This window comes from Cydia amplana, chromosome 14 (genome assembly GCF_948474715.1).
Source record: "Cydia amplana chromosome 14, ilCydAmpl1.1, whole genome shotgun sequence".
In the NCBI taxonomy this organism is placed as follows: domain Eukaryota; kingdom Metazoa; phylum Arthropoda; class Insecta; order Lepidoptera; family Tortricidae; genus Cydia; species Cydia amplana.
In genome coordinates, this window is record NC_086082.1 from 8,187,178 (window position 1) to 8,202,143 (window position 14,966).

At 37.5% G+C, this 14,966-nt stretch overlaps 1 protein-coding gene across 1 annotated transcript in view; it reads right to left on the minus strand.

The window, feature by feature from the left end:
* The window catches only part of LOC134654338 (uncharacterized), a 34,831-nt gene extending 20,268 nt beyond the window's left edge, over nucleotides 1–14,563 (minus strand). The window contains exons 1-9 of the mRNA XM_063509803.1: nucleotides 14,362–14,563; nucleotides 13,043–13,155; nucleotides 7,245–7,484; nucleotides 6,861–7,023; nucleotides 6,330–6,468; nucleotides 6,036–6,248; nucleotides 4,907–5,108; nucleotides 3,287–3,458; nucleotides 1,349–1,434 (exon numbers count right to left, since the gene is read on the minus strand). Coding sequence (XP_063365873.1) covers nucleotides 1,349–1,434; nucleotides 3,287–3,458; nucleotides 4,907–5,108; nucleotides 6,036–6,248; nucleotides 6,330–6,468; nucleotides 6,861–7,023; nucleotides 7,245–7,484; nucleotides 13,043–13,155; nucleotides 14,362–14,563 — 1,530 coding nt within the window. The remainder of the gene's footprint in view (nucleotides 1–1,348; nucleotides 1,435–3,286; nucleotides 3,459–4,906; nucleotides 5,109–6,035; nucleotides 6,249–6,329; nucleotides 6,469–6,860; nucleotides 7,024–7,244; nucleotides 7,485–13,042; nucleotides 13,156–14,361) is intronic.
* Between the last annotated feature and the right edge of the window lie 403 nt (nucleotides 14,564–14,966).

Genomic DNA, 14,966 nt, shown 5'->3' on the forward strand with positions numbered 1-14,966 from the left:
AACAAAGTAGGTGTAGACACTGTAAGACTTTCAGGTATTAAACGAATTACGCTTCGTATTAATAGGTACGTAATATTTAAATGAATATATAATTCTCTAACGTAAATACAAGATTACAATTGACATCAAAAGTCATTGACGTACAGAAGTCATATACATTTTTTTTAATGACGCAAAATTGATACCAGCGTAATGAAAATCAATCCCAATCAGTAAAACGAGTCTTTAAACTTTTTTCATTTTAAGCGGGTTTTGAAGGAACAAGTTACTTAAATTCGATTGTAATCGTATTGTTTTAGGATAGTTTACTGCTGTTTTCGATCGTTACGACCTGTAAATAACAACAAATCAAATTTTAATTATATTTATTTACCCTATTTTTTGAAATACAATTTATCTACTGGTATACATTTTCGTATGCGTATATGATGAAATGTCCAGAAATGTCTATAATAATGTCAAAAACGAGCTACGACGATGTACACGTCTGCTTCGATCCAAGGCCAGCGGCCATCTGACTCGAAGAAGAATTTTGAGTGATGTCGTCAATGTATGGAAATTGTACGAAAGTTTACATTTGGGATTGAATTTCTGTGTTGTATTTGTGAGTAAAAATATAAGTAGATAATAATTTGCTAGTTTAGTTATCTAGTTTTCAAAATCACACAACAACTCAATTACTGTCAAAGGCAAAACTGTAATGCGTGTTGCTCAAACGGAACTCCATATTTTGATTTTTGGATACTTTTAGTGTCGATTTGTGAAGAATTACAGCAAATAAAAAATATTATGGCGTGAAGAGCCGGTACACGGCTTCTTCGTGAACAAATTTACGTATAATTTAATGCAGTTATTAAACATTTCTTGAACAAATTGATTGCACAAAGTGAGCTCTAAATCGAAAACGTCATATACCGTCCCCTTAAGCTGGCTCATTTTACTTAAAGGAGACATTCCTTTATTTTTAAAAAGAAACAAAACTGCATTCAAAGATTTTCTAAAACTCGCTTGCCTCGCTCGGGACTCGAACCGACTAAAAATTCCAAAATATAAAAACTCGCAATTTTATTCTACTAGTCGATACAGTTAATGTTAATGATAACATTTCTCCAAGAAACATTAGGTCTTAAACTCGTCTGTCGTACAAAATATCCATAAAATGTAATATTTAGTAATCAAGATTTTTTTAGACAAGCCAAATCGAAGAAAAAAAGTAAAATACTTTGAATGCAGTTTTGTTTCTTTTTAAAAATAAAGGAATGTCTCCATTAAGTAAAATGAGCCAGCTTAAGGATTTAAGGTAGTTTCCCTCCAGGGCCCGACTTATCTTTCCACACTGTATAAATACCGGGGTATGGAAAACAGCTGTTGTGTGCTGGCGGCCAAGTTTTATCTTCGAGTCGTATTCGGCAGCAAGTTGGCGCGCCAGAGTGCCTGCAACATTTACGGTGTATCGTACCAATATTGCAACAGGTTTATGCTTCGTGAATGGGTTATAGTTGGATGTAAACCGGGTTTCATGCATGCTATGAAACCCGGTTTACATCGAGGAAAACTTTATATGACGCCTGTTACTATAGTTCGTTTTTTCAGCATTAGAAAGAATGTAAGTAGTAATATATTTGCCCTAGATTTAGACGTATAAAATTTTTATAAACTAGTATGTATATAGGTACTATAGCTATATAGGTAGGTATTTTGCATTAAGAGGGGGCTTAATGATATGGTTTACTTGATCAAGATATTTGACAGTTCATTTTTTTGTTCATAAATTAATTTGTTATATGTATTATACTAAAAGCTAATAGCACCAGAAACGAGGGAATATTAACAGCACAAGATTGGACAACACAGTTATTTCACTACGAGCTTTAATATTGGGTCTTGTGAATGGTCGACGGTCGACTAGACGGTTAAAAGGCACTTGGTTCGAAGTGAAGTCATCTATACTATCAATAAGTTTTGGTATTAATATTGAGCGCCCGTTAAACTTGATCTGTCCAGAGTCCAGACTTTGTAAGGACCCTTTGGCCTTATTGAGGCGTATATCTATTTAATGGCCGACTATCAAAGTGGGTCTACTCATCATAAACTTTTAATTACTTAAACAACGGCATACGGTGGAAGTAACCTGCGCAAAACCAAAACCAAATGTCAACCAGGGAGGAATTTACATCTTCGTTTTATGAAAATTAGGAATAGACTCATAGTATAGTATGGAAGAAAAAAATTAACAAGGAAGGCACCACATAAGAAATGACTGCAGGGTCCTGACGATTTACGCCCTCTGTTCCGTCCATACGAAACTTTAACGGCATGATAAACCTTAACGACAGCGTACTTAAGATCGTAGTTATATGTCTGTACGGTTAAGAACTTTGTTATGGAGTAATTGAGTGTGGGTAATACAAGATTTACGATAAATACGAGGGATTTGTTAAAACAGTACATACATAGAAAAATCACAAGGTATGATTGTGAAATATTAATTGAATTTATAACGTCTTCGGTTACCGCGCCGCGATAGTTATTAATGATATTTTTAAGCGGATTCGCGTATAATATTAATTAAGTACGTATATTCAACAGTCTGAAAACAGTGTGCAAATATTTTGCGCACGACCTCTTGTCCCACAGGCATGACGAGGGGCATTTCCATCGTGTCCGCGGGCGGAACGGATACGTTTGTAACAGCTGTTCCGAATATATCAGCAAGAATATGTTCACGGCAAGTTTGCTAACGGGCTCTTGTGCAGCGTACAATTCGGAACTTCCGTGTGCCCATGCAGGTGACCTCAAGACGACAATAGCTGTATCAATACAAGCAGACGACATCTTTTCCTCATAAGTACAAATAGGAATATGAGGGCCAGTGACCAAGCACTTACAAACAACTTATAACTTACGTACCTACGTTTACGTAATTATTATTTCATTGATATATACTGGCCAGAAATGAAATTCCTCTGGGTTGGAAAAATAGATAGCAGTCGTTATCGTAAAAAAAGGCCCAAAAGTTTGCAAAAATTATTTGGATCAGTTTGCCAAAAAGCATACCTACTCCGTAATAGGGCTTATTTAAGCTGCAAACGGGGAAGCCCTAAGATGAGATGGAGAGCATGTGTTCGCGGCCTCTTCTCTGAGGAGCTTGACAAAGTGAACCTCTTCCGTGTGACGTGACAGTTGTTCCACGTATAGCATTCACAGCAGAATGTGTGTCACGGACACGTGGACACAAGACAGCTCTTCAACTTACAGCTTTCGCAGCAGACAGTGTTCACGGTACCTTTGCCGACGGCCTCTTCTCCGACAAGCACGACGAGGGGAACCTCTTCCGTGTCCGCGGGCGGTGTCACGGACACGCGGGCGCGAGACAACTGTTCCACGTACAGCATCCGCAGCAGGCGCCGACACGCGAATGTGGTCACGTCCGGGCACATATCCATTTTGAATCCGCTCTGTTTGATAAAATGTAATTTTAAAAGCGATACGATAAACTTAGTGAACGCGATATACAATGGAAATCACTCGTATTTAAAGTCCGTCTCAAGTATCGAAGTCCGTCTTAAGTTTTCAGTTAAGCCAGTAATGACCGCGGGTATTAACGAAAACCGCAATTTGCAACTATAACTGAAGCTCGCCTTGTTTGTCAGACGAGTTAAATATGATGCGCTACAGAGATGACGTTTATACACATACACATTCCATTTATGGTAGGTAATTCTTAGGAAATGTAACGTGAAATGACATATTCATATCACATTACGACACAACACATCAGTGTAACATTATACCAATCTTATTATTAAGCGGAAGCTTAACTAACTTGGTAAGACTCATGTGGGTAACAATAGTAGTTTATGCAACTGATACTTAATGAAAGGTCTTAAATATGAGTGTGGTTTATTGCAAACTGTTTCAGAGACCTAGTATCATGTCTAGAAATACTTAAAGTTGTTTCTGGTTACCAGGTCTGAACTATGTATCATACCTACTAATATTCAAAAATTCAGCAACATAGGGCATCTCAAAGCTATGTATGTATAAAGGTCTATGTAAGTAAATTTAATTGGTCTTATTTTGTGGCTTTAAGTAGTTTGCGTAAAAGTTTTTTACTATTTTTGCTGTAGGTAACATTTAACTAATAGATTACAACGGTGGTGTAGAAAAATTAGTTTTCTACTTATCTTTTTAACTACTCTTATTACTCTCCTACTTAGTCAAATGAACCGCAGCATTCGAGTAGGACTAGCAACGTAGCCAGGTACAGCGCAAATGGGGGTAGACAGTGCCGGCCCGAGCCCTTGCTCAGGGTAGAGCGAAATCGGGTTTTGGCGCCCTTCGTTGAAGTTTTCAAGCGTATTTTGAGCCCCGGCCATACTCGCGTCTTCTAAAACTCTTTTTTTTCTCATTTCCCATTTTGGCGCCTAGAGCGGCCGCTCCACTCGCTCTACCCTAGATCCGGGCCTGGGGGTAGACACAGATCTACTGTAAAGTAGCTGAGTGTTGCAGTAAGGACGCTAAGCACGAATACGCGTAATTATATTGCTGTCCCGTGTCTCGACCATGATGCCGACGGTCACGAGCGAGATTGGAGTAGAATTAGAGGGCCAATGTACGAAATCTTCAGGCATTGCGTACTTACTTTATATGCACTGTATTATATTGCGTACTTACTGCTTATGGACTGGCTTCAGTTCCATTGAGGAGCAGTGACAATACATCATAGAAAAAGTGCAGATTTGAACACAGGTCCAACGCACTCCGCCGATTAAGTTACTTGATAGGAGTTAAGTTGCGTGACAACTTTAACGTATCAAATTTAAAACGTAAGCGTAATAATATTGTAGACAAAATGCCAAGTTCTCTAGCTTCCTCATGTTCGTGTATTATATTAGTTATTTACTTGACGGACAGGATCAAGCTCCTTAGCGTCCAGGTTGAGGAGCAGCGGGAAGGTGTCGCAGACGACGTGCGCGTATCCGGGCGCCTGGCAGATGGGGTTGGCGCGGAGATCGAGCACGGTGAGCCGGCGCAGCTGACGCATGTACACTGCCAGCTCGAGCAGCGAGCCGAACCTGTTGTTGCGACCGTGGATCTCGCGAAGTCTGCGGATGAAGTCATCTCGTATAAGGTCAACCGAGGTAAATACGTCTTTTAACCTTTTGGACGCCAATGACCGATATATCCGCACCGTATATAGGTTCAACGCCAAAGACCGATTAATCGGTCACATATCACAGAGCAACATAGACCTACGTGCACATGCATAAAGTTCAATTTCAGTTTTGACACTTTGGTGACGTGGCATCAGCGTGACAGCTTTTGTGTTTGACACGGCGTCGAAAAGGTTAAAGATTTCTTCTAAACGGAACATTTTAGAACTTTTGCAACCATCTCTGTTTTGAAGTGTGGTCACTGAACTTTAATGTAGACGGCTATAATAGTTATAATATGTTGCGTTTCGAAGATATCTTCAAATGACGAATTTACTTCGGTTGACCTTACACAATATGTAAAAGTAGAACTACGTCGGAACTCGTAGGTTATGTTTTATAGTAATTAAGAAAAAAATGTTGGTGGTCGAGCATGCGCGTCGGAAGGGTCAGCGTCAAACTCACAATCCTTTCTAATGAACGTCCGGTCGAGGTTATAAAATAAGAACGCATTATATTTATTATAATATAATACTTTGATAATAATAATATGTACTTAGCATATTTGTTAGGTATGTTTTTCTGTTAAATAGATAGCTACCTATTTAACAGGTGTCTATTTATGTTACGCGCGGCTCTCTGTATTATGCTTACTTACGTATAATATTATACTTCGTTTCTCTTATCATTAGAAAAAGGGTAAACAATTTTGACATGTCTTTTTATTGAAAAACGCTTTTAAATAAATAATACTTAACTATTACTTATATTTATAAGTGCAGACTATACCAACCAAACCAAAGAAACTGGGATATTTTATATACCTTACCTAAGATACATTTGGAAAATACTTTGAACAAATAAATATCTCATACATACCTCGCACATCCGGAGAATATCTTCATCGACTTTAAATTATTTTCGTTCAAATTTAGATAGTCAAGTTGCAATAACGTCCAAAGTCCCTCGTTTGATCCTAGTTCGAAGCTCGAAATGTTGTTGTAAGACACATCCAGCCATAATAATCGGAGATGGTTCAAGTTTTCCAAGCGCTGGATGTGGTTAAACGATAAATCTAAATGACGAAGATATCTAGAAAAGTTTGTCTTGAGTAGGTACCTACTTGTTTGTGAGCAAACGTGTAACTGACAACAAAAATAATATGAATGAAACCTTAAACTTTGCAGACCGCTTATAATCTTGATGTTGTTGTGAGACAAGTCTAAAATAGTAATCGACCAAAACATAGCTAGGTCTCTTATCTTTTTCACCGAGTTGTATTTATAATGCACTTCTGTGAGAAACCATTGCGCTGAAACAGAAAACCACTCTTTAAAATTTTGTAGTATTTCTACATAAGTCGGATTGTTTTCGCAGAATCAATTGCTTTTCCGGGTGGCAAAATCAGGTGCGGTACTGATATCGGCTTCCGACGATGTCGCTGGAAATGAGGAGATCAGTGAACAGCCAGTCGGTAAATAGGAAAACCTGTAATGGATAAACCCGGTGTTTTGTGCCAAGACGGGACCACGTTTCCCGCATTGCATCGGGACCGCCCGCTTTCCTAGCGCGAGCCAAACGAGAGCTATCGAATTGAGCACGAGCGGGGCCGCTGGGTACATTACGTTACCGTTAACCTTTCCGTATCTACACCCGGGACAGGTAATCCAACTCACGTATCGACTAGACTAATGTTTTATTTACGTGTGCTATACTCCAATACGGTTTCCAGTCTGTTGAAATCCACGGACAGATATTGCAGGTAGAGAAGGTGCGACAGAACACTTATGTTTGACAGCAGATTCGACGATAAATCCAAGTATACCAAATACTTGTAATGCTGCAGTACGTCAATATTTTGCAATCGCTGTAATTGAAACAAGCGTTAAGCTGCATTCAGGCAGTGAAAAATGAGAGTGATTTAATTTACAATTAAATCAACAGTCCGCATTGTAAAGAGGATTAAAAAAAAGTATATTTGAGTAGATACATATTTCTTAAAAAATCTGCAACATAAATAAATAGGATTTTACAGAGACTAGAACCCAAGATGGTTTTACAAATTAGATAAATAAGGGTCGGTTTAACCTTTCCTGTGAGGTTCAATTTGATGTAAACGTAGTCTTCCAGTATCGGGATACGGTGCAGGTAGGTGAGGCAGGCGGCGACCATATCCCTCGTGAGGACCCCGCCGACCAGCTCGGCCACGTCGCGCAGTTGGAGCACGCGCACCGACGGCGAGTATGTGTCCTCGTACAGCTCAGGGAAGTTGTAGAAGCAGCCCCAGAGTTGGTCTTCGTTCATCAATGGCGTCACGTTATGTGGGAACTAACAATGAACGCATTGTGTTACGGCTTGTGGCATATATGTAGTACATTTAAAAAAAATTGGTATGAGGCCTTAACGGACGGATCTATAGGGACGCAACGTTATTGTGATAATAAAATAAGATTAGGTACTATAATGTGAGGATTATAAAAACGTTAGTTTGTATTTGCGGAATTGTAAATTTTGATTGGTGACGGTAGAGGTGGGTAAATTTTCAGATTCTGTCAATTTACCCCATTTCACACACAAGCGCACTTCACGCACACTACCTCACTTTACTGGGACAGGTCATTGACCCATCAAGTTTTTTTAAGATTGCGTTTTGAGTTTAGTGTTAACCACTGACCTCTTTTGAGGAACAGAAACTGTAAAAACGTTCCATTGAAAGAAGAAAGAGAAACAATACATTAAATCTTGCTCTCCTTGTCTGTTCATGTCACACGTGACGTATTTAAATTCTAATTTAATTCATTTGATTGTTAACTATTTTCTGCATATTATGGCTTTGTCGAGATACGCGTTTTGTAAAGTTAAACCGAATAAACCCAGATGTCATTAAGTCAGATGTAAAATGTTATTTACTACTCTATACGGTTATTCATAAGGCGAAAAATCAATTCAATTAAAAATTTAAATAAATAAAGTTTCGGCAGGGTGGAAATTTAATTAAGGCCGACAAAATAAAATTTAATAATATATGTCGGCTGATGTACCCCTAAGATCTTTACAGATTTACTTGTACGAGTATCCTATATTCGCTATTTATTTTGCTATTAAATTTATAAAATTAAAATAAATAATTAAATATTATACTGGCATTCCACCGCTATTATTTCAGTGCTGAACTGATTATCTTCGATCGTAGCCTTGATGATGTAGTTGTACTTACACTTACGGCGGTAGGAGCGGCAATGAACCCCGCGCAGCGTAGAACGAGAGGTGCGTTGGGATAAGTGCATATACATATAATTCTTCGTGCGTCTGTCTGTCTGTCCGTCCGTCTGTCACAGTCTATTTTCTCCGAAACTACTGGACTAATTCAGTTGAAATTTGGCACACATATGTAAATTTGGCACACAAATGTAAATTTGTGACCCAAAGATGGACGTGTAACGTAAATAAAATGTATTTTAGAGAATTTGAAATACGGTAGCCATTTTTGGGGGGGGGGGGGGGGTAAATGAAAAAATTAAAAAATGTTTTTTAAACTATATAGTGTTACATATCAAATAAAAGAGCTCATTGTAAGAATCTCAAACATAACTTTTTTTATAATTTTAGGATTAATAGTTCAGCAGTTATTCATGAAAATAGGCAAAAAATGATCATTCTCCGCCCACTTTCTCCGAAACAACTGGATCTAAAATTTTGAAAAAAATACACAAAGTAGTTCTTTACCTATATATGTCAGGAAAATCTATAAGAAATGTGCAGTCAAGCGTGAGACGGACTTAATATACGGAACCCTTAGAATGCGAGTCCGACTCGCACTTGTTTTTGTTTAGCTCTTATTAGGTTTAAGGAGTTTTATGAGTGAAAAAAGAAGTTTTTTGTTTTATGTGCCCGCGTTATTGCCGATCGATTGTGTTTTAAACGATAATTAGACAAAAAAACTTGTTTTTCACCCAACGAATATAGATCCCCATGACACATCTTCCAAGTCGCCTTTGGATAGGCTTAATTTTAAAAATAATTGAAATAATGTTCTATATCATTCATACTTGCAAAAAAAGACTAAAAATAATTTACGTGACCAATGCTTATTATTAGTAAATATCTTACAATTTAATATCTGATATATCACACGATACAAAAAAATGGCCGCAAAGTTAAAAGTTTATTTATTTACGTTACTAGTCCATCTTTGGATCACCGACTCTTTGTCATATGTGAAAAATGTGTACCAAATTTCAATTGAATTAGTCTATTAGGGGCAGACACACGAGTGATCTTAAAAGGGATTTTTTTCTTGAATGATTTGTATGTACTTACCCCAACGCACCTCACGTTCCACGCGGCGCAGCGTAATCAGTAAGTACCTAATAATTAGTGTCCGACCGAAACACAAATTTCTGTATATATAAATATTGTTGTCCTACTTGCTCGCCAACTTTTGGTCTTTGTCACATAGTTTAGTTTCATAATACGAAGTACTATTTCGTATGTTTCGGCCAGGCCGAAAGATTCGGCCGTTTTTTGGCCGAAACCGAAACTACGGCCGAAACATGATTTTATGGCCGAAACCGAAACCGAAACCGAATCTTCGGTCGGACACTACGAATAATCACAATGGTCTAAGTACCACAGACCCTACTGTCGCTTAAGTCCTTTATGCCAATCTCTGCCTATTAGAACTTATAAAAAAAAAAAGAAACCGAGTAATTATATCCAACTACCGAACCTGCTTACAAATTTTCTCGAGATATTTGAGAAATGTGATATGCAAGGGAGAACATTCGAACAAACGAAAGTATTTTTGCCCAAGCTGAAACGGAGACCTTCGCCTACGCTCGGTCAGTGATGGTTTAGGTACAGTCAGCTGCAGGTCACCCCTGCATAGAAGATTGTATGCAGGGGTGGTACCTTTTCTCTGCAGCTGACTGTACACCTATAAAAAATTGTTGTACCTGCTGCAATTTTATACCGGTACCGTACTTTATATTTCAACAGGTATAGTACCTTCAAAACGAAGCGGTATTGATAAATAATAACGGTACCGTACCGCCTATAAATAATAATAATAATTCAGCCTATATACAGGGTGGTCCAAAACTTGACGTCCAAAAATTTTTTTTTAGATTCCTCACGTCGTGGGCTATCAGAATATACCCCATGTATGTTAGCCGATTTTTCGTAGTTATCGAGTTATGATTTTTTTTTACTTTTAACTTTTCATATGAAATTCCGGGGTTCCCATACAGAGTGGCTAAAAAATAACTGCATTTCCGTTGCCAGGGAGGTTGTAAAAGTTGCTCAGTATAATCCCAACACCTCCCTGGCAACGGAATGCAGTTATTTTTCAGCCACTCTGTATGGGAACCCCGGAATTTCATAGGAATAAGAATAAGAATTGTTTATTGCCACATACATGAACATAAAATAGAGTTAGAATTACTTACATAATAAAATAAAACAGTTGTTATCATATACAAAACAAAAGTGAGAAGATCTTTGTATTAGGCACAGGGTTCCAGTCTCAGCGTGTGCCGGGCCTAGGTGCCCGGCGCTGGTTTTCAGACCGGTCCCAGACTATGGACGGTCGGAGAATATTACCTACATAGGAAAAGTTAAAAGCTTAAAAAATCATAACTTGAAAACTACGAAAAATCGGCTAACATACATATGGGGTACATTATGATAGCCCACGATTTTTGGACGTCACGGTTTGGACCACCCTGTATAGACAATAATCTCAACGCTAGCCCAATGCGGATTGGGGACTTCACACACAGCTTTGAATTTCTTCGCAAATGTATGCACTACGAGTATGCAGGTTTCCTCACGATGTTTCCTCCTTCACCGAAAAGCTAGTGGTAAATATCAAATGATATTTCGTACATAAGTTCCGAAAAACTCATTGGTACGAGCCAGGATACCAATGAGTTTTTCCTTACCGCTTATACCGTAAAGAAATAATGCAGTCTCTGCTTTGCACGATTATTGTGTGGACATAATTCTTATAATCACCGAAACATACATACCTCTACGCACAGAATGTCATTGAAATAAAACATTGTTTTTTATAGTAAATTAATATAACATTCGATTTATACACATAACAATAAGCAGGCCAGGCCGCAGCGATATTGGCCTGTAAGCTTCATCTCGGTCTCCAAATCCGCAAAACTCGCTGGTACTAAATGCTGGTCTTGCCGTTATTAATTATCTTGATTCTTGAAGATTATCAGAACAGCACGTTACGTAATCGCATACATAGACGGAACGAACGTAGGTGTAGACACTGCAAGTCTTTAGGTATTAAACGAATTACGCTTCGTATTAATAGATGAGTAATATTTAAATGAACATATAATATTCTCTAACATAAATACAAGATTACAATTAATTGACATCAAAAGTCATTGACGTACAGAAGTCATATACATTTTTATAATGACGCAAAATTGATACCAGCATAATGAAAATCAATCCCAATCAGTAAAACGAGTTTTTAAACTTTTTTCATTTTAAGCGGGTTTTGAAGGAACAAGTTACTTAAATTCGATTGTAATCGTATTGTTTTAGGATAATTTACTGCTGTTTTCGACCGTTACGACCCGTAAATAACAACAACTCACATTTAAAATTTGACTGGAGCTCGACGTGATTATATTTATTTACCCTATTTTATGAAATACAATTTATCTACTGGTATACATTTTCGTATGCGTATATGATGAAATGTCTTTATTAATGTCAAAAACGAGCTATGACGATGTACACGTCTGCTTCGATGCAAGGCCAACGGCCATCTGACTCGAAGAAGAGTTTTGAGTGATGTCGTCAATGTATGGAAATTATACGAAAGTTTACATTTGGGATTGAATTTCTGTGTTGTATTTGTGAGTAAAAATATAAGTAGATAATAATCTGGTAGTTTAGTTATCTAGCCTTCAAAATCCCACAACAACTCAATTACTGTCAAAGACAAAACTGTAATGCGTCTTGCTCAAACGGAACTCCATATTTTGATTTTTGGACACTTTTAGTGTCGATTTGTAGAGAATTACAGGAAATAAAAAAAAATATGGCGTGAAGAGCCGGTACACGGCTTCTTCGTGAACAGATTTGCGTATAATTTAATGCAGTTATTAATCATTCATTGAACAAATTGATTGCACAAAGTGAGGTCTAAATCGAAAACGTCATATACCGTCCCCTTAAATGAAAATTTAATAAGTGTACCTATAATTGGCCATACCATAACTACGTGCAAGAGGTACGGTAATTGACAATAGACTTAATTAGGCCCAAACAAACGCAACTCAACAATATTTGTTATCCTTTTAAATGAGCTCTATGATTTCTCTCGGTTGGCAAAATCACAGTGCGAGTATTTCAAGTTGAAACGACATCCGATAAGATATTTTTACCTCGGGGAAATACCAGTCGCGGCGAGTGATGAAATGTGACCCTACTCAAGGGGACGTACATCAAATTGGTGGGGACTGGGGACGCGATCCTGCCGTTACTTTTGAGTCCTACATCACCTCAAAAGATGTTTAACGGCCCTTTTACCTGCGCCGCATATTACATTTCCAAGGGGGTTGTTGACGACCATATTTCATGCCGAAGTTTATGTTCATGAATTTTACATGCAACGCCAAACAACTTTCAGGTATGGTAAGTATGCCTGATTCGGAGTTGGAAAAATATGATAATTAATAATGTACGCGAACAGATTTCGTGTCGTTTTCCGGAGCCCGTAAACGTGAATGAATTTTCAATTTTCGGAGCCGTAATGGGAACTGGAATATGAAGCGAGTTTTTTGTTCAATTGAAAAAAAAAAGCTAAAGATTTTCTGTTTTTTTTTTGTGGTGGGAATGACTGGGCTTACTGCTTCAATAGGTATGTCCTCTGGGTTGTTCCGTATGTCTTCAAACAACTGATGACCGGGCAGCGTGAACCCGCTACGGGATGTTAAACTTTGTTTTAAGCTGCCGACTCCACCTAAAACACAAATCCGGCAACTACACATTCAGTCTTATATGTAACGTAAGCTAGTTGTGTAATTTTTTGTGTCATATTTATATATATATTATATATTTATTTAGGCTATATACATCCCGCTGCTGTGTGTATCTTCATATGCACGAGAGGTGGAGCTATAGTCCCAAGCTGGCCACAAGTGAGCTGGGGACTTCACATCTTTGAATTTATTCGCGGATATATGTAGGTGTATTTTTTAACCGAGTTAAGTTAAGTAAGCGACTGTTAAATATCAATATCAAAAGATGTATAATACATAGTTTAGTACGAGCCGATGTTTGAAACAATGATTTCCGATAACAAAGTCGCACGTGTCGTAGGGCATTCAATATCAGAATAAAATGAAATAATAAAACGACTAATATATAACGTCTACACTCGTATGAGTGTATTAATCTAAAAAAACAATGTCTGGGATCGCAACCCTAACAAATCTTGTAAAAACAAAATCACTGGAATCGTAGAAGGGAAGATATTAAAAATCCAGCACGCGCTCACGGCAAAAACGTAAAGGTTATGGTGTGAATGATAAACGCCGGCCATTCCCAGCCCCGGACATATTTTCCGCGCTCTTGCCCCACAGACGCACCTCACGCACCCAATGAACCCCGACATATCCTTAAAATATGTGCTAGGCTGAGGAATTAGGAAAAAATAGTGATAGCCAGAGATCGGACAGATTGGCGTCATTGCTCGCAATAATGTGGACATGACTCCAAATTTTATTAAATAATTAATCATTTAATTAATTTTTTACCTGAGATTTAATTTTGTTCCCTAGTCAATAAATAGCACTTAAATATATTTTTGATATAAAAAATAAGTACCTACAGAAAATTTGGAAAACATACTAATTATTTTTTTAAATAAATTTACATTATAAGAACTCTTTGTGTTATTTATTGATTAGGAATCAAAATTAAACCTCAGGTAAGAAATTAATTAAATGATTAATTATTTAATCAATTTTGGAGTCATGTCCAGATTATTGCGAGCAATGTCGCAAATTTGTCCGATCTCTGGTGATAGCTGATATGCATTTGTCAGGTAAATTCATCACTCATCATCATCAGGTAGCCCTGATGAACCCTGCGTTGCGGTTCATTTTTTTAAGGATTTAATTTGGTCTGTCGATAAATTAATAATTATTTTTAATTAGATACATACATTCCGAGAGACTTTCAAGGTAGTTAAGCCTAGAGACTTCAGTCCAGGATTTCAGCAGGCTGGTTACAAAAAAATTCCTACAAGCCTTCCTGTCTCCAAGCATAAAAAGGCTAAAAGGCTTCCTCAGCTCGTCGCTTTCATCGTTCGTGTCATCTAACGACTCGGTTGTTTTAGAAATCTCTTCACTATTAGATTCATTCATTACGATATTTAATGAAAGCTTCAGAGTTAAATAATTCCTTACACTCAACTTACACTTGTGTTTGAATGGGTGAGTGACAGTAAGTTGACATTTACTGTCATTTATAAACTTATTCTCAGTATTCTCATATTGTATTAGTTTTTAGCGTGTAGTAGTTTAAGGTTTGCTTAATATTACGAGTACTCAAGTTTTCATCCCGGCTGCACCAAAGAGTGTAAGCGTCAAAGAGTAGTATAATATATATATATGAGAAAAACCGGCTTGGAGAAAGCTATAGTACCTACATGTCAATGTGGTGTCAGTGTAAATGTCAGATACCATCTGTAACTCCATTGTAACTCACACGAAGAAAGAATGAGCGTAATTCATATGATTTTGTATTTTTAACTGACTTCTTTACCCA